The sequence below is a fragment of the Mercenaria mercenaria genome, chromosome 9 (genome assembly GCF_021730395.1).
Source record: "Mercenaria mercenaria strain notata chromosome 9, MADL_Memer_1, whole genome shotgun sequence".
Classification (NCBI taxonomy): Eukaryota; Metazoa; Mollusca; class Bivalvia; order Venerida; family Veneridae; genus Mercenaria; species Mercenaria mercenaria.
In genome coordinates, this window is record NC_069369.1 from 2,207,191 (window position 1) to 2,230,668 (window position 23,478).

The following is a 23,478-nucleotide window of genomic DNA, read 5'->3' on the forward strand; positions in this document are numbered from 1 at the left end:
TGGAAAGGGTTAAAATTTCAGAGAAGAAAGGAAGGTGCTTAATTGTTGCAAGCTTTGTAAATAAGACAGCCCGTAAGAGTAACGTACCATGCATTCTACTAAACGGGTAACAGTAACGGTCAATGCATTCTACAAAACAGGTAACAGTAGTATACCACGATTTTACGAAATTGGTAACAGTAATGCACCATGCATTCTACGAAACGGGAAACAGTAACGGTCAATGCATTCTACAAAACAGGTAACAGTAGTATACCACGATTTTACGAAATTGGTAACAGTAATGCACCATGCATTCTACGAAACGGGAAACAGTAACGTATCATGTATTGTTCGAAATGGTTAAATGTTACGTAACATGCAATCTACGAATGAGTTTCAGTAACGTACCATGTAATCTACGAAATGTGTAACAGTAACGTACCATGCATTCTACGAAATGGGTAAATGTTTTCGGTATAATTTGGGTGAACGTGGCAAAACTAGGAAGTAAAAACTTGGATATGTAATTTTCGATACGAATAAACACTGACTGATCAAATTTCTTTAAGTCACAGTGATCGAAACATAACAAATCAAGGTAGAGGTATTTACCTACTTAAATGTTTCTCGTTAGGAACACAGTAAGACCCCAACTTCTCATAAATTGATAACTAAAACTATTCTGGATCACCGCGTATAAAATAGAGGATATTTGTTTGTTCTGAGTGAATATGGAACATATCTCACTGAGAAGTGAGAAAATCTCAAATATTTTCATGAGCGCGTACAGCGCGAGTGAAAATATGAACATTTTCTCGTTTTGAGGTGAGATTTTCCATATTCACGAAAAAAAAAACTAATTTTCTTTTTATTTTATGCTAAATTACGAGATATAGAGAATAATAGGTTAGTGCCGTAGATGAGAAAGTTTATCTGGCGAGGTGGAGGAGGTTATCGGGTGAGCCGAAGGCGAACCTGATAACGTCCGGAGCCGAGCCAGATAAACTTTCTCCATCTTAGGCACTAACCCATTATTCTATTTATCTTGTCATTACTTCATTTTCCGATATTTGGCAATTTATTTTACAAAAATAAGTGTGCGACAACCGCTTTAATGACGTCATATTCGTAATGACGTCACTTATATAATGACGTGTTTACCGGTAAAATCGCAATAACTTCTTCGTTTTTGAATAAAAACTCATTATTTGACCACTCATTTTCTTAGTTCGGACATTTCCAACACAATGATGATGGTTTCGTTGCAAAATTTCTTATGACAACAATATCGACCATAAGGTCACATGATCAACTGACCGTATATCACTGGTCACATGATCAACTGACGGTATATCAAGAAAGATATACGGCACCCGATAAGGGGTCGAAAATACTGCAAGTGACAGGATAAATGCATTTTGCAACAAATTTTAATCTCAGCGCGGGAAACAGACGCGCGTAAACGAACATGACGTCAGACGTGTTGTGACGTTAGAAAGACGCACACGACATAAAGTTCCATTTTGTTTTATTTCTTGTTGCATAACGTTATGAAATTCTCATTTTAAGTAAAATAATTTTAATCGAGAAATATACTATAAAGAACAAAGTGCGGCTATGATTTTCATCCTGTTGTAACACAATGATAGCTCGCAGGTCAGTTTTCCGTTAATTCATCATTGTGTTTATTTTATCTATTATTGATTTTGGTAGATAATCCTGATAATTCTTTCAAATGATACGCATTCTGTTTACATGCGTAGGTCATTGTTGGTATTTACTACTCAAGCAAATTTCGTAACATCGGAGTGTTTTATCCATTACGTTTAGGGCTAAATGACTTTGTTTACTATTATTAGATCAGATATTGCGAAATTCTCAAATGAAATTGATTTGGTCAGCCTTAATTACTTTATTTTTGTTTTCGATGGAATTTTCATTAATTGGCCAGAAATGTTAATTACTTTGTTTACCTGTTCAGCATATTGTTGTTGTTTACAATTTATACAAAATGAATCACCGTTGAATGTTTTATCTATTAGATTTGACCCTAATTATTTTGTTTGTTTCGGTAACAGTCATTTATTTACGAAAATACACAATGGTGGTTGATTCTACATCTGTTATTTACTATTGTATGGGTACATAATGGACGTTTTGATTGACATGTTTTGAAATTGCTTCGAATATTTTGAAATACTTGTAAACATGTTATTGCGTTGTAGTTCGTAAAAAAGGTATAAATACTCAGAGAATTAAGAGAAGAGAGGAGAATGGGGAGAGGAGGACTGAGTCAAGAAAAGAGAAGACTGAGTTAAGAATCAGGAAGTTAGAAATGTTTTACAAAAATGGGATCGGATACTTGGCAGTTCGGATCGGTTCAGATCAGCTCGGTTAAGTTCGATTTTTTGGACTCGGGTTATAGAGCGGGTTAAAAATAACTGTGGAAGTTTTAGAATTGACTATTATGTTATAGAACTTTTGGACTTAAGAATAAAAAATTTATTAAAAGTTTGACGCGGGAAAATACTATTTAAAAAGCTGATGTATTTATACCTGAATTGACTGTTAGTATAGTTGACGTCTGTATAACCTTGTAAATAAAACCGAGTGTGAAAAAACTGCTGACTTTCTCAATCTATGCAACCAGTGGTGGTGTTACATGGATCGTTTCTGGTGCACATGTGACCAGGATTTCAACAGAACATTTTTGAACGAACAAAAAATTTGTCGCGGATATCACAACGGAAGTACTTAAAAGAATATAGCTTGAAAACTACATTTGGAAATATTGAAGCATCAATTACAGAACAGAAATTCATACAAAAAATAAAGAATAAAAATTTAACTGTTTTCCTTGGAAAATTATTAGTACATCAATGCCGGATAAAACAACGAAAGACCTGAGGAAAACGAATCTGGTATTCATTACATGGCGAAATATTGTAGCATCAACAATGAATTAAAAGTTCGGAAGCGCAGAATGCTAATAATAAAAAAAAACTGATAAGAAAAATGGAAAAGAACTATATGACAAATACGGAACTACTGTCGGAGCTGGACAACGAATCGCGCAGAGAAAGCAAATCGTTATAAAGACGTGCAACAGGGCCGTGCTACAGAAAATAGCGACTGCAGGAACTCAAGTAAATGTTTCTAAGGAGGAAGGGAGATATATAGATTCCAGGAATTCGTGTAAAATAATATCTAAGGAAGGAAAGAAGATGCAGAACTCCAGAAATAAAATGAGGTTAGTGACTGTTCCAATTTATCCTCTTAAGCATAACGGTAGCTGTTCGGAATCGCAGAAATTCTCGTAATTGTTTTAAGTTAAGTTTGGGTAAAAGTGATTAAAATTCTTTTCTTGTGAAATAAGGTAGAAATAATTTTCTCTTCAAAATAAAGTTAAGACACGAAAGTATAATTAATAAAATATATCTAGTATTTTTGACATATGCAAGTTGAATCAAATAGGATGGCTCGGAATGTTAAAGATTTCGTTTTGTTTTTAAAAGTTATAGAAGCAGAGATTATTGACGATAAACTCTTATTTACATGGAAACAGATCACACAGTTTGTTTGATTTTTTTTTTAATTTCGGAAATACTAGAAATTGAAAATCAGCTCATCCTTTTTATACAAATTCGAATAACCGATTAAATAAAGAAATGTTGATAGATGAAATTATCATTGTGAAATTATCATTGTGCAGCCTATTTTTTAATTCAGGCAGGAATGTGGATGTATACTCTGAGCTCAAAGAATGTTGTATAATTCATAGTTAAGATGTGGGTAAGTCTTAAAACGTGGATCATACATGACATAGGACATTAATATACTGTAGATATATATGAGACGGAAATAATGTCTTAGAGCGTGAGTAACACATATATATCATATTTAAGATGTAAGAAGTCTTAAAGCGTGGATAACGGGCAGTATAGAAATTATAGTGAATATGACGTGTGTAACGTCTTCGGAGCAAGTGTAATGCTCAACTATAGGGAATTAGTCGCCAATAATGCGATTGTTGTAAAAAATAAATGTAGAGGATTTTGTTCTTCGAGTCAGAGGGATTTAGTTGCTACTTTGCCTGAATTATTAGGGATGGATGTACAAGAATAATAAATATGATGTAGATTTAAGATATGAGGCAATTTTAAAACGGGACGGTTTTAAGTTCACAAAACCTTATTTTTTTAGGGAGAAATAAAAAGATGAGTAACTATGTTTAGATTCTGAAGATGATTTCTTGAGCTAAATTTTTCAAGGCAGGGCATATAAGAAATTTGAATTTAGTTAACGATAATATTCCGAACAGTTACCAGTGGTTTGCAGAGATTCTGGACAGTCCTAACAAATAAAAGGCGATGCAACTTTTAGCAGCAGATGATGTATGGTAAAACATGTTTAAAGCCGTCAAAAAAAAAAGTTGAAGTAAATCATATGAAAGCTTATATGAATACAACACGGATAGATAACATTGTACCAGCGTAAACAATAATAGCAAATCATCACAGGAAGTACAAACGTCATCCGAAACTAATATGAAATATTCTATGATTAATTCTTGGGAAAAATATGCTGGATTGTGTTCACATCTTGAAAGGAATATTCTAGAGACGTGTTTCTTTTTGTAGATGTGTTTTTTTTTTATCTTCTAGAAGTGTTCCCTTATAGACGTGTGATTTTATTCTTATTGACGTGCTACCTTTTAATAGACGTGTATTTTTATCTAATAGACATGTTCCCTTTTACAGACATGAATCCTCAATTTTATGTGTTTGAATTTGATTGTTATAGCTTTAGCAAAATGAAAACGTCAATAGCAACAGTGACATGAAACGATAGCAACGGAGACTTGTAAAATGCAGCCGGATGAAAAATGGAACTGGACAAAAAAAATGATGCCATGAATAATATTTTGTCATGTCTGTACTTTAAATGTTTTTGAAGAAATGTATAAAAAAAAATATACTACATAACATTTGCTTTGCAAATATGTAGAGTGAGGTAAACAAGTAACAGGTTATATATTTCGCTTGGTTATCAAAATTGTTGAAAAGGCAGTATCTTTGAATATAGGTGCATAAGTAAAGTTTTCATAAAAATAGTGGGCGTTATATACAACTGAAAACAGTGTCTGAGATAACAGCTTGATAGTTTACTTCTGATGCTCCATAATATATTTATCAAGATTATCTATAATAGGTGAATGCAAACGTTCGATAACATCTGAGAATCTTCATTACTATGAATATTCTCGATTGATTAGGATAGTGATGTAACACAATGATAGCTCGCAGATCAGTTTTCTGTTAATTCATCATTGTGTTTATTTTATCTATTATTGATTTTGGTAGATAATCCTGATAATTCTTTCAAATGATACGCATTCTGTTTACATGCGTAGGTCATTGTTGGTATTTACTACTCAAGCAAATTTCGTAACATTGGAGTGTTTTATCCATTACGTTTAGGGCTAAATGACTTTGTTTACTATTATTAGATCAGATATTGCGAAATTCTCAAATGAAATTGATTTGGTCAGCCTTAATTACTTTATTTTTGTTTTCGATGGAATTTTCATTAATTGGCCAGAAATGTTAATTACTTTGTTTACCTGTTCAGCATATTGTTGTTGTTTACAATTTATACAAAATGAATCACCGTTGAATGTTTTATCTATTAGATTTGACCCTAATTATTTTGTTTGTTTCGGTAACAGTCATTTATTTACGAAAATACACAATGGTGGTTGATTCTACATCTGTTGTTTACTATTGTATGGGTACATAATGGACGTTTTGATTGACATGTTTTGAAATTGCTTCGAATATTTTGAAATACTTGTAAACATGTTATTGCGTTGTAGTTCGTAAAAAAGGTATAAATACTCAGAGAATTAAGAGAAGAGAGGAGAATGGGGAGAGGAGGACTGAGTCAAGAAAAGAGAAGACTGAGTTAAGAATCAGGAAGTTAGAAATGTTTTACAAAAATGGGATCGGATACTTGGCAGTTCGGATCGGTTCAGATCAGCTCGGTTAAGTTCGATTTTTTGGACTCGGGTTTAAGAGCGGGTTAAAAATAACTGTGGAAGTTTTAGAATTGACTATTATGTTATAGAACTTTTGGACTTAAGAATAAAAAATTTATTAAAAGTTTGACGCGGGAAAATACTATTTAAAAAGCTGATGTATTTATACCTGAATTGACTGTTAGTATAGTTGACGTCTGTATAACCTTGTAAATAAAACCGAGTGTGAAAAACTGCTGACTTTCTCAATCTATGCAACCAGTGGTGGTGTTACACTGTTTTAAGCAAATTAATTGAAATTTATACACAATGTACAAGTAGATCGGCAAGGCTATAGGCCTACAGTGAGTGATATGCAGTGAGTGATATGGATTATATCTCACTGATAAAACACAGTATTTCATCAGTTAGCATAACATAAATTACTATACTCAGAGACTGGTGACAAAAGGTCAATCCTAAATGAAGTTATTGGCCAGATATTGTATTTCTCTTGGTAAATGCGACCTTGACATTCACCCCACTTAACAAACTTTCATCTAATTGTCTTTTTAAAACATCGGTCACCACCAGGATTTAAACAGTCATTTGTCCGAAACAATTCAAATTTCCTTCATTCAGAAAGATACCACTTTTACTTTGAGTAAGATCATTCAATTCATTGGGGAAACCCTAAATTTACCGGTGCGAATATAATGGTTATTGCGCACCACACTCTTTCTTGTCACCATATACATACATTCCAAGTTTGAAGTCATGCTCTGGATGAGCTAAGCAAAGTAGTGCCTGGTATGTGCAAGGTAGTACAACGGTACCGTTATACCAGTAACATGTCTGCTAGAAACAGTACTTACTGAAATAGAATGACATCATAAGGAACAAAATTAGAGGTTATTTGATAACCATAGTAACGCGTTAGCGGTCCATTTGCTATTTTGACGTCTAAAATTACCTCTAAATAAAATTACATAAATTTCTGCATTAGAAATTACCTCATCTCCATGAATTTATTTTATAACATTTAAACGAAGACTCCGACCGCACAATTTAATGTCAATCGGTAATTTGAGTTTAAAATCAACAACATTTTGTTAAGGGGAGTCATACGAGGTCTGACGTGTCAATGACGCCACTAGAACATCTAGAAATTTGAACAAAACATGAAATAGTGCAAGAACTCAGGACAACATCGTCAAAAACTTTTGAATTACAGAAAAAAAAAAACATAACGTTTACTTGGCCTGTATAGAAAAATAACTCAATCGTTCATTTATCTAGTAATATTTTAAGAAATTGATAAGGCTTTAAACATTATGAAAAGATTGTTTAAGCGACAAACAGTCTTACATCTACATGATTAAGTTAAATACACCTTTTTCGTTAACAAAGATTGATATTTTGTTGAATATTCTTCAAACGATTATTTGATTTTGATGAGAAAATTGTTAAGTATATTATATCATGTATCAATAAAAAAAATAAATAGTCAAATTTAATACGAAAAATATCGTAAACAAAGTTGACGTTATGAAGACATCGCTGACGTGGGCACGTATGCGTACCCATTACTTACACAAATGACCACAAACCAAAAAATATCAATTTACGAATTGTAACAGATGCATTACTTTTTAAAGTGATATAAGTTTAACACGGCTTTGGTTGCTAGTGTTTAAGTTATGATATCAGTCTATATACTTTGTGAACAATCCTCGTACACAGTCACTTGAATGCTACGTCAATGTTTAAAATAGAGTTTGCTAGGTCACTGTTTAAAATAGAGTTAAACATAGAAATTGTGTCTTCAAATAGACTTTTTGCATCTTTAGATTGTTTCTTTTCTTCGTTTCCAAAAGCATCAGCTTCTTTTTTATCCTCATGGTGTAATACTGCAGTATGCTCGACTGCTGTTGTATCAGTCTCAGATCCTGAAACAATGATATATAGTAGGAACTGTGAAACACTGCATGTATAAAACATATTCAACTAACAGGATCTTCTTAAATTTTCTGTTTTAGAACAGATGACAAAACTGGCATTCAATTTATTGGGGAAACCCTAAATTTACTGGTGCGAATATAATGGTTATTGCGCACCGCACTCTTTCTTGTCACAATATATATACATTCCGAGTTTAAAGTCAATCCTTTGAATACTTTTTAAGTCATGCTCTGGATGAGCTGAGCAAAGTAGTGCCTGTTATGTGCAAGGTAGTACAACGGTACCGTTATTGCCAGTAACATGTCTGCTAGAAACAGTACTTAATGAAGTAGAATGACATCACAAGGAACAAAATTAGAGAATATTTGATAACCATAGTAACGCGTTAGCGGTCCATTTGCTATTTTGTCGTCTAAAATTACCTCTAAATAAAATTACATAAATTTCTGCATTAGAAATTACATTTCAATGAATATATTGTATAACATTTAAACGAAGACTCCGACCGCACAATTTAATGTCAATCGGTAATTTGAGTTTAAAATCAACAAGGTTTTGTTAAGGGGAGTCATATGAGGTCTGACGTGTCAATGACGCCAATAGAACATCTAGAAATTTAAACAAAACATGAAATAGTGCAGAACTCAGGACAACACCGTCAAAAACTTTTGAATTACAGAGAAAAACATAATGTTTAGTTGACCTGTCTATCGTTCATTAGTAATAGTTTTATAAATTGATAAGGCTTTAAACATTATGAAAAAATTGTTTAAGCGACAAACAGTCTTATATCTACATTATTAAATTAAATACACCTTTTTCGTTAACAAAGACTGATATTTTGTTGAATATTCTTCAAACGATTATTTGATTTGGATGAGAAAATTGTTAAGTATATTCTTACATGTATCAATTACAAATAAATAGTCAAATTTAATAAGAAAAATATCGTAAACAAAGTTGACGTTATGAAGACATCGCTGACGTGGGCACGTATGCGTACCCACTACTTATACAAATGACCACAAACCAAAAATTATCAATTTACGAATTATAGCAGATGCATTACTTTTTAAATTGATGTACGTTTAACACGGCTTTGGTTGCTAGTTTTGTCAGTCTATGTATTTTGTGAACAACCCTCGTACACAGTCACTTGAATGCTACGTCATTGTTTAAAATAGAGTTAACAAAGTTAAACATAGAAATTGTGACTCCAAATAGACTTTTTGCACCTTTAGATTGTTTCTTTTCTACGTTTCCAAAAGCACCAGCTTCTTTTTCATCCTCATGGTGTAATGCTGCAGTATGCTTGACTGCTGTTGTATCAGTCTCAGATCCTGAAACAAAGATATATAGTAGGAACTGCGAAACACTGCATGTATAAAACATATTCAAGTAACAGGATCTTCTTAATTTTCTGTTTAAGAACAGATGGTAAAATTGGCATTCAATTCATTGGGGAAACCCTACATTTGCTGGTGCGGATATATTGGTTATTGCGCACCGCACTCTTTCTTGTCACCATAAACGTACATTCCAATCCTTTGAATACTTTTTAAGTCATGCTCTGATGAGCTGAGCAAAGTAGTGTCTGTTATGTGCAATGTAGTACAACGGTACCGTTATTGTCAGTAATATGTCTGCTAGAAACAGTACTTACTGAAATAGAATGACATCACAAGGAACTTAATTAGGGGTTATTTGATAACCATAGTAACGCGTTAGCGGTCCATTTGCTATTTTGACGTCTAAAGTTACCTCTAAATAAAATTACATAAATTTCTGCATTAGAAATAAAATTTCCATGAATATATTGTATAACATTTAAACGAAGACTCCGACCGCACAATTTAATGTCAATCGGTACTTTGAGTTTAAAATCAACAACGTTTTGTTAAGGGGAGTCATACGAGGTCTGACGTTTCAATGACGCCACTAGAAAATCTAGAAATTTGAACAAAACATGAAAAAGTGAAGGAACTCAGGACAACACCGTCAAAAACTTTTGAATTACAGAAAAAAAACCATAACGTTTAGTTGGCCTGTCTGTTGTTCATTAGTATTATTTTAATAAATTGACAAGGCTTTAAACATTATGAAAAGATTGTTTAAGCGACAAACAGTCTTATATCTACATGATGAAGTTAAATACAATTGTTTCGTTAACAAAGATTGATATTTTGTTGAATATTTTTCAAACGATTATTTGATTTTGATGAGAAAATTGTTAAGTATATTCTTACATGTATCAATTAAAAATAAATAGTCAAATTTAATACGAAAAATATCGTAAACAAAGTTGACGTTATGAAGACATCGCTGACGTGGGCACGTATGCGTACCCATTACTTACACAAATGACCACAAACCAAAAATTATCAATTTACGAATTGTAGCAAATGCATTACTTTTTAAAGTGCTATAAGTTTAACACGGCTTTGGTTGCTAGTTTTTAAGTTATGATATCAGTCTATGTATTTTGTGAACAACCCTCGTACACAATCACATGAATGCTACGTCATTATTAAAAATAGAGTAAAGGGGACGCATATTGCTACATTCATAGTTCATACAGAAATGCGGAAGGGGTGCATATTCAAGAAATCGATGGTGGGAAAATAAAAAACATATTCCTAAACTGATATAATACTGATGGACACCTGTAATATTCAGTATTTTGTGGATAAGGATGTGGTACTATGAATGTAATAGGTAAACAGAGGTCTTTGTGAAAGTACATTCAACACAAAATATTAAGCTTTTGTATAAGGAAATAACAGGTTTTTTACAATAACAGTGTTCCAAATAATGTTGAAGGGATGAGATTTTCTTTCTAACATACCAGGTTTGCTTAAACATGTAAAAAGTTAACGCCACATCATTTCAGCTCGGGATGGACGCCATATTTCTCATTGATAAAAATGTAAACAAAAAAAAATCAGAGTGGGATTAGCACTGTAAGGGCATAACATGACATTCTACACAATGAATACCTTAGAACAGATATCTAAGATGCTACACAGGTCAGGCGGGTTAAATGCATAATGGCGATCACTTGAAATTCATCTTGAAAAGGTGGTTAATTTTAGTTTATTTACATGGTTTTTAATTTTCCCACGACTCTCGGCGATTCACTGCAAATGTATTACTGCGCCGGACGAAAGGTAACTCTAATAAACAACAGGAGACAACTTAGGTGTCAGCACGTGTACGATTTTTAAAAAAAACATGTCGATGATTATAATTTCTTATCAAATAATGAATCCTATTCAGATATTCGTCTTTAATATTAGAAAATTATTAATTTCTGTGGACATTTGTCAAAAAATATTACTTACATTGGACTACTTTGCGCATCAAACTGGTTTCCGCTTCAGTTGTGAGGCACTTCCGTTATACTTTTTGACAACAATAACAAAACACAAAATGAATCAATAAAGTCACTTATAAACCGACTGCTACTTAAATCAGTGTAAGTAAAGTTGTTGTTACAACATTATACATGTTCGTTACGTTATGAGATAAAGTTTATCTTGAACTGCATAATCCATTAATTACGTTTAAATGATATTGCATTTACAATTTATTTGACCCCATCTTTTACGTGAATGACAGCATTCTCGTGCAACTCGTGCAAACAGAGTTATGAAAAGTATGGTGGAGAATTCAAGGACAAATTATAAATGACATTAAAGTGAGGATAACTGTATATTCGTCCAGTTTTGATCATTGACATGCCTGCTGTGTATTAGTAACTTTTGTGAACAAGATTAGAATGTTACTTTTGCACATATACACATTGATTGGACCTCTCAACCAAATTGCATACCTTATTTTAGGGATTTTTAAGACAATACATTTTCAAAAGTTTGTTGAATGTGTTTTGATATTTAAGTGCATTGTAGTTCATGAATACTAAGTTAAAAATTAATAATGGCAACATTTCTAGGCCCTTATTTTAAGCCACTAGACTTCTGTAACGATAAATGTTTAATGTATTAAGGGGAATATACTCATTTAGTTTTGGAATGTGGCATTCCTTGACCACCGTATCTTTTCTTATGCACTACTTTGTAAACAAACTAAATAATGTGTTTTAGCTTACACATGCCAAATGAAAAGCAAGACAGTGACCATATTTCACATTCTTTCTTTAAATTAGAATCTGTAGGACATTGATAAATGTTTGGACAAGGTGAAGAACTATTATCTTTTGCACCAAAAAGTCTTAATTGTTGACTTTGAATGTACACAATAAGTCTTATGTAATTCAACAATAACTTTCTTGTTTCAGTTTGCTCATTTTTATTTTAGTGAGCAATCCTTTATGTACTTATAACAGTTGAAACAATATCCATTTCATGTACCAAAACCTTGTACTTTTTTGCAGGTAAATTTTATCATACCCCACCCACTTTTTTCTAATTTCAAAGTATGCGTCCTCTTAACAAAGTTAAACATAGAAATTGTGACTCCAAATAGACTTGTTGCACCTTTAGATTGTTTGTTTTCTACGTTTCCAAAAGCATCAGCTTCTTTTCCATCCTCATGGTGTAATGCTGCAGTATGCTCGACAGCTGTTGTATCAGTCTCAGATCCTGAAACAATGATATATAGTAGGAACTGTGAAACACTGCATGTATAAAACATATTCAAGTAACAGGATCTTCTTAAATTTCTGTTTAAGAACTGATGACAAAAATGGCATTCAATTCATTGGGGAAACCCTACATTTGCTGGTGCGAATATAATGGTTATTGCGCACTGCACTCTTTCTTGTCACCATATACATACAAGTACATTCCAATTTTGAAGTCAATCCTTTGAATACTTTTTAAGTCATGCTCTGGATGAGCTGAGCAAAGTTGTGCCTGTTATGTGCAATGTAGTACAACGGTACCGTTTTTGCCAGTAACATGTCTGCTAGAAACAGTACTTACTGAAATAGAATGACATCACAAGGAACAAAACTAGGGGTTATTTGATAACCATAGTAACGCTTTGTCCATTTGCTATTTTGACGTCTAACCTTTCCTCTAAATAAAATTACATTAATTTCTGCATTAGAAATTACATCTCCATGAATATATTGTACAACATTTAAACGAAGACTCCGACCGCAAAATTTAATGTCAACCGTTAATTTGAGTTTAAAATCAACAGCGTTTTGTTAAGGGGAGTCATACGAGGTCTGACGTTTCAATGACGCCACTAGAACATCTAGAAATTTGAACAAAACATGAAATAGTGCAAGAACTCAGGACAACTTGTCAAGAACTTTTGAATTACAGAAAAAATACATAACGTTTAGTTGGCCTATCTATCGTTCATTAGTAATATTTTCATAAATTGATAAATTGGTAAGGCTTTAAACATTATGAAAAGATTGTTTAAGCGACAAACAGTCTTACATCTACATGATGAAGTTAAATACACCTTTTTCGTTAACAAAGATTGATATTTTGTTGAATATTCTACAAATGATTATTTGATTTTGATGAGAAAAGTGTTAAGTATATTCTTACATGTATCAATTAAAAATAAATAGTCAAATTTAATATTCGAAAAATATCGTAAACAAAGTTGACGTTATGAAGTCGTCGCTGACTTGGGCACGTACCTATTACTTACACAAATGACCACAAACCAAAAATTATCAATTTACGAATTGTAGATGCATTTCTTTTTAAAAAGATATAAGTTTAATACGGCTTTGGTTGCTAGTTTTTAAGTTATGATATCAGTCTATGTATTTTGTGAACAACCCTCGTACACAATCTCTTGAATGCTACGTCATTGTTTAAAATAGCACCTTTAGATTGTTTGTTTTCTTCGTTTCCAAAAGCACCAGCTTCTTTTTCATCCTCATGGTGTACTGCTGCAGTATGCTCGATTGCTGTTGGATCAGTCTCAGATCCTGAAACAAAGATATATAGTAGGAACTGTGAAACTCTGCATGTATAATACATATTCAAGTAACAGGATCTTCTGTTTTAGAACAGATGACATAATTGTCATTCATTAATTAAGCTTGATCAGGGGCATATCTTTCACTTCGTTTACTAACTTTGTATTCATTTATTTTGTTTAAACTTGTTCGTGTGAAAGGTATTATATAAAACTATAAGGACGTTTCTAAAGGAAAGCAACTGTATGTAAAGCATCTATTCTACCTGTATTCCTGTACAAAACTTACCAGAATGGAAACTTAAATCATGTGTAATGATTTTGTCATCATCTGTCTGATGCTGAGGAGGAACTTGTCCGTCAGGACTTGGAGTGTTTTGGGACAGCGTTGTATAACCTGATTCTGATTGCGCATATTTAGGATTTGTCTGCTCTGAATCAGGTGAACCTTCAGACACTTCATTTCTATCATCTTGATCAAAGGGGCCCAATGGGAGCTTTGGCATTTCTTTGTTAGAAGTATAAGCTTCTGCACCAAGTGTTTCTGGTCTTGACTCTAACATTTCATTAGCATTTTCTGTATTGGTAGGTAAATCTTGTGGCAAAATATCCATACTCAAATCGTTGTCATCTGAAATACTATAGTGATTCCGTCCAGTTGCCAGATTTGCAGCAACATTATTTCTTAAACTGCTTCTTCTTTCATTGTCAGGGTCTGTCCTGTCTGTATGGTCTAACATTCTTGTTTGGTCTGGAATTATTTCTGTCTTTGATTTGTCTGGTGAGGTTGTTGATTTTTGGCGTGTTTTGTCAGAAAAATCGCTGCTGTCTCCTGAACTTAAATTTCCATCGGCAGATGGGAAGGAATCGGCTTCTGTGTTATCTTGTAGGTTATAATTATTCTGTGGTTGGGTGTATGAGTATATCCGAGGGTCTGGCATTGATCGATCATATAATATAACTGACTGCGTGGTGTCTGGCAGAGACGCGTTTGAACTGTGTCTTTCATCTAAAACAGAAAAATGTAAACATGTATATAGCATTTCACTGCATTAATTTGAAATATAGAAAATTCATCTTAAGTAATGTAAAGCACAAACGAGTTGCAGGATTATCATTACTACCTTACGCAATGTACAGGTAAATAATATCATGCAATATAAAGATTCCACTATTTTGCTTCTTATAGTGTCATAGTATATACAATATACAATTATCTCCGTGATATAATGGTCAAATTTGACAGCATCAAATACAGATGTAGATAGGAAATATCAAGAACCAAATGTTTAAAGCATATCTTGTATAAGTATTGTTCATGTAGTTCAGTTGTATAATCAAACCATGAAGCATATTTGAAATTATTATTAAATAATAACAATAACTTGTTGAAATGTAATAGCTCAATAGTTAATAGTTGTGTAGGGGAGGATTCGAAATTTGATCTTAAAAACGCCTTTTCACTCTTCTTTGATTGCGATTCAATGATATGATATTATTATATGATAATATATTCAGCATTTAGAGTAATCTGGTTAACGGGTTTTCACATTGTGATATATTTGGGAATTAATTTTAAAATTATATTGTATATTCTCTTTGCTGTTTCATCAGTTTCTAGAAATGATATAGTTTTAAGCAACTTTAATTAACATATGGTTTCCGCCATTTTAGTTTTAGTAGTTATTTGCCTAAATTTATAAAGGTCAATCTAGAAATGTATTTTTGTTCCCTACATAGGACACTTTATAATCCTATAATGAAAAATATTAATACCTTATGAAATTATTAAGAACATGTATATTGTTGATATGATTGCTGACTTATATTTTGATCAACTTGAGAAGTCATATACACATATTTTCAATAAACTGTGGAATTATGTCGACAGTCTTTTTGAGTATAAGTGTTCATACAATGTGTTTTATGTGGATTAAACTTTATTAAATTTTGCCAAAGCTATAAAACAAGGATCGGTGAAGATAATATTCAGTGCTTGAGTATTATAAACTTTGGGACTTTGATTCAGGTATTTTACTTCAATATTGCACTTTGCAATTTCCCTTGAATAAATATTATTTGCAAAACTTTCTTACATAAAAGTTAATATCCATTTTTCTTTTTCAAAAGTAGTGATACTGTTCTTTATGGGAAAGGAAGTCTCTGAAAATGTGATATTATAGAAAATTACGAAATAACGTTATTAAGTAAGAGGACTTTATGTTAAATAAAGAGCAGCTAGACGGATTTAGTGGTGTTCACCATGAATAGCCATCCAGTTGTTCAAAGTGTTTCTTACGTTTTGCTCTGGCAGCCCTAAATGCAGTCAAGCGGTACTTGACAAAACTAGAGAGAAAGTCCTATACCAGTATGCTACAAGTTTGATGTGTTTTATTAAAAATGTTGACGCAGGGCGATGGACCGTCTGCCTTTATTGTTAGCTCTCATTGAAGCTATTGTTCAGGTAAGCTAAAATGTGATATATGCGCAACTGTACATATTAATTTTCAAAGCAAATGTTAACTAGTGTATTTACACATTACATGATAATATTCTGATGTTCATAAAGTTATCAGGGCATACAATTGTACCACTGGTTTATATTGTCCTGAGTTTATCTTTTTGCTTTACACGACTGCAATGAGTAGACCTAGTTAACATACCTGAAAGAGAAGATGCAACCGACGACAATGAGGTCTCTGAAGACGGTCGGGTAACTAACTGCTGTCTCTCCTCCGTTCTTAGCCGATTATCACCTATTTCTGAAAAAAATGAGATGATTTCTGTATACATATCCAGCTGTCCAAATTTATTTATCAGATATCATTAACTCGAATGCGATCTTGATTGTTTGCTTGTTGTTGTTTTTTCTTGTACAGAAATTGATACATAGTCACGCAAAGATGATATAGAATGAATAACAAGGTTAGCTTAGTGTAAACGCTAGTCCGCGACAAGTTAATTATGCTCATGTTAAACATCATTGATACTGAAATACCTGCGAATTGCATACATCACTGATACTGAAATACCTGCGAATTGCATACATCACTGATACTGAAATACCTGCGAATTGCATACATCACTGATACTGAAATACCTGCGAATTGCATACATCTCTGATACTGAAACACCTGCGAATTGCAAACATCACTGACACTGAAATACCTGCGAATTACATACATCACTGATATTGAAATACCTGCGAATTGCATACATCACTGATACTGAAATACCTGCGAATTACATACATCACTGACAGAGAAATACCTGCGAATTACATACATCACTGACACTGAAATACCTGCGAATTACATACATCACTGACACTGAAATACCTGCGAATTACATACATCACTGATTCTGAAATACCTGCGAATTGCAAACATCTCTGATACCGAAATACCTGCGAATTGCAAACATCACTGACACTGAAATACCTGCGAATTACAAACAAAACTGACACCGAAATAGCTGCGAATTACATACATCACTGACACTGAAACACCTGCGAATTACATACATCACTGACACTGAAATACCTGCGAATTACATACATCACTGATACTGAAATACCTGCGAATTACATACATCACTGATTCTGAAATACCTGCGAATTGCAAACATCCGAATCTGAACATACTCATCAAACTCGATACTGACACCGAAATACCTGCGAATTCAACATCATACACTGAAATACCTGCGAATTACACTGACACCGAAATACCTGCGAATTGCAAACATCACTGACACTGAAATACCTGCGAATTACATACATCACTGACACTGAAATACCTGCAAATTGCAAACATCACTGACACTGAAATACCTGCGAATTACATACATCACTGACACCGAAATACCTGCGAATTGCAAACATCACTGACACTGAAATACCTGCGAATTACATACATCACTGACACTGAAATACCTGCAAATTGCAAACATCACTGACACTGAATATCGATTTTTAAGAATATGTATCACACTGACGAAAATGGAATTATATCATGCACGAAGGATTCTTTGGTTAATATATTGCAAAAGCTGGTTTTCAGCTTGACAACTCGCACGGAAAGTAAGGTAAAAATAGCCTCCACGGGATTTGATGGCTTCGGGCTTAACGTTGTTTTTTTTTTTTTTTTAAAGAAAATTCCTATCGTAGTATCGACCCGTCGAGACGAGTCTGAATAAAATATCCAGAATACACACCTTCAACCACTTGCCGCGAATCTTCTGACAAGAATACCTGAAAAGATATGAATGACATCTTAAAGCAAATCAATATAGTAGTACCCTCTGTTCTTTATTTTATGTTTTAACGTCTCCGCAAAATGTCTGCAGTATCAAAACATTTTCCAGTGATGAACACAATTATACATGTTTTATTCAAGAAATAAATTATAGCAGAAGAGTGCTTTAAGGGGACGCATATTGCTACATTCACAGTTCATACAGCAATGCGGAAGGGGTGCATATTCAAGAAATCGATGGTGGGAAAATAAAAAACATATTCCTAAACTGATATAATACTGATGGACACCTGTAATATTCAGTATTTTGTGGATAAGGATGTGGTACTATGAATGTAATAGGAAAACAGAGGTCTTTGTGAAAGTACATTCAACACAAAATATTAAGCTTTTGTATAAGGAAAATACAGGTTTTTTACAATAACAGTGTTCCAAATAATGTTGAAGGGATGAGATTTTCTTTCTAACACACCAGGTTTGCTTAAACATGTAAAAATTTAACGCCACGTCTGTTAATCTCGGGATGGACGCCATATTTCTCATTGATAAAAAATGTAAACAAAAAAGTCAGAGTGGGATTAGCACTGTAAGGGCATAACATGACATTCTACACAATGAATACCTTAGAAAAGATATCTAAGATGCTACATAGGTCAGGCGGGTTAAATGCATAATGTCGATCACTTGAAATTCATCTTGAAAAGGTGGTTAATTTTACTTTGTTTACATGGTTTTTAATTTTCCCACGACTTCTCGGCGATTCACTGCAAATGTATTACTGCGCCTGACGAAAGGTAACTCTAATAAACAACGGGAGACAACTTAGGTGTCAGCACGTGTACGATTTTTAAAAAAAACATGTCGATGATTATAATTTCTTATCAAATAATGAATCCTATTCAGATATTCGTCTTTAATATGAGAAAATTATTAATTTCTGTGGACATTTGTCAAAAAATATTACTTACAGTGGACTACTTTGCGCATCAAACTGGTTTCCGCTTCAGTTGTGAGGCACTTCCGTTATACTTTTGACAACAATAACAAAACACAAAATGAATCAATAAAGTCACTTATAAACCGACTGCTACTTAAATCAGTGTAAGTAAAGTTGTTGTTACAACATTGTACATGTTCGTTACGTTATGAGATAAAGTTTGTCTTGAACTGCATAATCCATTAATTACGTTTAGATGATATTGCATTTACAACTTATTTGACCCCGTTTTTTACGTGAATGACAGCATTCTCGTGCAACTCGTGCAAACAGAGTTATGAAAAGTATGGTGGAGAATTCAAGGACAAATTATAAATGACATTAAAGTGAGGATAACTGTATATTCGTCCAGTTTTGATCATTGACATTCCAGCTGTGTATTAGTAACTTTTGTGAACAAGATTAGAATGTTGCTTTTCCACATATACACATTGATTGGACCTCTCAACCAAATTTCATACCTTATTTTAGGGATTTTTAAGAGAATACATTTTCAAAAGTTTGTTGAATGTGTTTGATATTTAAGTGCATTGTAGTTCATGAATACCAAGTTAAAAATTTGATAATGGCAACATTTCTAGGCCTTTATTGTAAGCCACTAGACTTCTGTAACGATAAATGTTTAATGTATTAAGGGGAATATACTCTTATAGTTTTAGAATGTGGCATTCCTTGACCACTGTATCTTTTCTTATGCACTACTTTGTAAACAAACTAAATAATGAGTTTTAGCTCACATATGCGAAATGAAAAGCAAGACAGTGAACTTATTTCACATTCTTTCTTTAAATTAGAATCTGTAGGACATTGATAAATGTTTGGACAAAGTGAAGCACTATTATTTTCGCACCAAAAAGTCGTAATTGTTGACTTTGAATGTACACAAGAAGTCTTATGTAATTCAACAATAACTTTCTTATTTCAGTTTTTCTCATTTTTATTTTAGTGAGCAATCCTTTGTGTACTTATAACAGTTGAAACAGTATTCATTTCATTTACCAAAACCTTGTACTTTTTTGCAGGTAAATTTTATAATACCCCACCCACTTTTTTCTAATTTCAAAGTATGCGTCCCCTTAACCCTATTTACTGTATGCACGATGGGCGGTTATACGTCGGGCGTAATAATTTCACGAGGGCGCAGCCTGAGTGAAATTATTTTTACGACGTATTACCGTCCGAGTGTGTATTAGTAAATAGTGTTAAAACACGGTTTTGCTATAAATTATTTCAATTCTAATATGAATTTAATCTAAAACAGTAGATAAAATATAGTAGCGCTGTTTCTTGGTCGCAACAAAAACTTTGACGTCGCCGCACGTTAACGTGACGTCATTCTAGCGTAAGCGTGTTTTAACAGGGACAAGCATATTAGAATGTTAAATAAATATTCACTACCAAGTCATGTGTTTTAAAAATTGAAAATTAATCCGTTTCTTTTTATATTTTCGAGGGTAATAATTGCTTGAATACCCGAATGCACGGATACATTATGAAATTTGTTTACCTTTTTCAGTCGTTCGAAACAGTTTTTGTTGTTGTCTTCCCATTCTTGTTCTGTCAAACCTTTAATAAGAATAGGTGTGTTAACATTTAATTCTTCAAGAGCCTGTTTATTGCGTATATTAATTGCAATTGGTATCAATTTGTGTTGGTTGCCTTCCTCTAACAGGTATTTAAACGCAGCTTGTTTCGAATACTTAGCCCAGTAACTGGATCTAAAATGTGGAGTTATCACAACTAAAGTATTTTCAGTTTCCTTCACTATCCTGAAGAGTTCGTCAAATACACTTCTACCCGGCCTGGCATGTTTTTCTGCATAATAACCATTGAAACCCCACCCACTCATTTTGTTATCTAAATACTGTACAAATGTTAAAGCCAATTCACTATCGTCCGTATCTCCAGTATCGTTATATATAATGTTATAATGAAAAGCCATCTTCAATTGATTAACTAATAGCGCAAAATTTTCCAAACAATCTAAAAAAAACACGTTTGCACAAGAATATTTCACCGTCTACTTTCGTTTTCGCGAGGACGGTGAATACATGAAAACTGCACATAATTACGCCCATTATGTTTACACACATTTCAGTACAGCAGCTAATAAAAAAATACGATGCCGCTTACAATACATGCGCACATGCATAAATACACTACCTTCACCCGGATAAGGAATTTTGATTTAAGGAGGTAGGTAACCTTGTTACAAGGGTAAATTCAAATCAGTTGAACCGCAGCACATTTTTGTATTTCGTGTAATATGAAGTTTTAATTGCTATAATCTCAATTTCGTTTGTCTCTGTCCCTTCAAGTTCAGTTTTTATCCAGGTTTGAAGTGCATGACCCTCCAAAGGTATTTCATATTGAAAGAAGAAGGAAAATACGGATATTTAACACTTTTCAGTGTATTTTAGTTTCATTGATATCCGTAGAAGTCTGCATAATTGATAATTTTACTAGTATGCACGTTATCTTTCTAATAAAAGCTTAAAATGTATATGTCGCGGGGCTCGTGTTTCCATGGTAACGCATTTTCTCTCATTTTTAAACAACTGTGTATAAAAATAGGGGTTTTCGACGGCTTCAGTGCCATTCTGTTAATGACCAACATGGAATATTTGGGTAATATTATTAGCAAAATACCAAGCACTTTACATGGTACCCTATTCTTCTTGAAGTTTAAAGTAACCATGGCAACAGAGATGTTTAAGATAGCTTATATCTTGCTTTTTGTCGTAGTTTCTTATAAAAACTATTGAATAAGATTATCTTTCTAGTTAATGTAGCTATAAAACATATTATTTCTAACGTAAGTTATATTTTCGCGTTATTTGCATTTATTCAAACAAATTTCACAGCTTAGAATACTTACAGCTGTACCCCTCGTCTGGCCTTTTTCATGGAAAAATCGTTCAGTATGCTACTATTATTCTCATGGATATTGTTGAAATGAAAATAAAAAGCCGAAGCTGTGTTTCTTAAATAGACCAGTGTCAACGCTTTTGAATTTTACATTTAGATACATAGGTCACGGGCTTCGTTTTCATGGTAACATCAATTCAATTCAAGAAACCACATTTTTCTACCGAAATTTGAACAATTTTAGATCTTAGTTTTAGTATATAAGTAACAAATTATCAACGGAACCTGAAAAATAGGTATTACAAATCAAACTGCTAGATTTTTATTTGAAAATGGCCGTAACAAGTAAACTTTCACCCAACTATATACCAAATAACATTGGTTACCATCATCCATTTTCTTACATTCCGCATAACATTTCAATATAACTACATAAAAGAAGCAAAATATTGATTTTTATTCAGCGCAAAAGACTCATAAAAATATTTCAGCAAATAATGGTTATTTGAAAATAGTTAAAATAAAAAAAAATGCACAGAATTACGTACTTTCAAGACAAAAACTATTAATTTTGCGCGGTAACTGACACTTAACGTCATGACGTCGGTGACGTCATTTTAAGGCAACATTGTTTTGAAGCGTTTCTGCGGCAATTTATTCATTATTTCTGAATTATTAAACCATAAAGCATCAGATCGAAGACAGGTTCATGATTTGTTTTCAGAAGAATGAATATACAAACACATTTAGTTTGTCGTAAACGTCGTCGTAAATCGTCACGTTAGCTTCCGGTTGGACATGCGCACATACAAATATGAAGGTAACCTACCTCCTTAAATAATTTTCCGCGTGTTAATGCTACTTTTCATGTTTGTTTTTTTATTTATATATTGAAACACTGATTACGACATCAGACATAAAATAAAGTTTTGCATTATTTCAAACATACTATAGACTTTGTGTAAAACATGCCTACAATTTATAATAGAATAAGTAAACATGGCCTTCAAGGAAAGTTAGATATAGTTTTGTACAAATCTAGGTAACCGTGAATAAAAGTGGCAAGGCTATTACTGTCAACCAATTACTTGACCACTATAAAAACAAACAGATATTGGGGAAAATAAACAATGAAAATATTATCCTTTATCTTATCAGTAGGACATGAATATAAGAAGCGACAGACTCGCCCGCACTCTGAGAGACATGTTGTTTTAACCATGACGAGAACTGACCTAGATTTTAACCATATATCAGTAAGAGCAGTCTGCCGCTTCTGACTATTGACAATAAATAACAAATGCTGATTGAATGGGATATGGCCGTGACTTTTATTATTATAATATCATTACAGAAAATTAATGAAATATCATGGCATATTGAATGAGATAGAAGTATCATGAAATGAAGCATGAAATGATCGATTTCTAGCCAAATTGCATAGAAACAAAATAGGCAACGCTATGATGCTGAAGCTCTAAATTTAT

At 33.0% G+C, this 23,478-nt stretch overlaps 1 protein-coding gene and 1 long non-coding RNA gene across 4 annotated transcripts; one reads left to right on the forward strand and one right to left on the reverse strand.

Annotated features, from left to right (window-relative positions):
• The first annotated feature begins 911 nt into the window (after positions 1-911).
• On the forward strand, positions 912-4,868 carry LOC128559368 (uncharacterized). Its single transcript, XR_008372287.1, has 2 exons — positions 912-3,232; positions 3,712-4,868. It is a non-coding gene; the product is annotated as an uncharacterized LOC128559368 (long non-coding RNA).
• Positions 4,869-7,284: 2,416 nt separating this feature from the next.
• LOC123546384 (dentin sialophosphoprotein-like) lies at positions 7,285-21,175 on the reverse strand. 3 transcript variants are annotated; one of them, XM_045332605.2, is made up of 8 exons: positions 20,631-21,175; positions 18,086-18,122; positions 16,534-16,632; positions 14,160-14,879; positions 13,776-13,880; positions 12,457-12,561; positions 9,196-9,300; positions 7,285-7,947 (listed from the first exon to the last, which is right to left on the reverse strand). In XM_045332605.2, the coding sequence occupies exons 1-8, from the start codon at positions 21,063-21,065 to the stop codon at positions 7,742-7,744; spliced, it is 1,812 nt and encodes a 603-aa protein (XP_045188540.2). In that variant the 5' UTR covers positions 21,066-21,175; the 3' UTR covers positions 7,285-7,741. The 3 variants fall into 3 exon arrangements, with proteins under 3 accessions (XP_045188540.2, XP_045188541.2, XP_045188542.2); XM_045332606.2 differs by lacking the exon at positions 12,457-12,561; XM_045332607.2 differs by lacking the exon at positions 9,196-9,300.
• Positions 21,176-23,478: the final 2,303 nt, after the last annotated feature.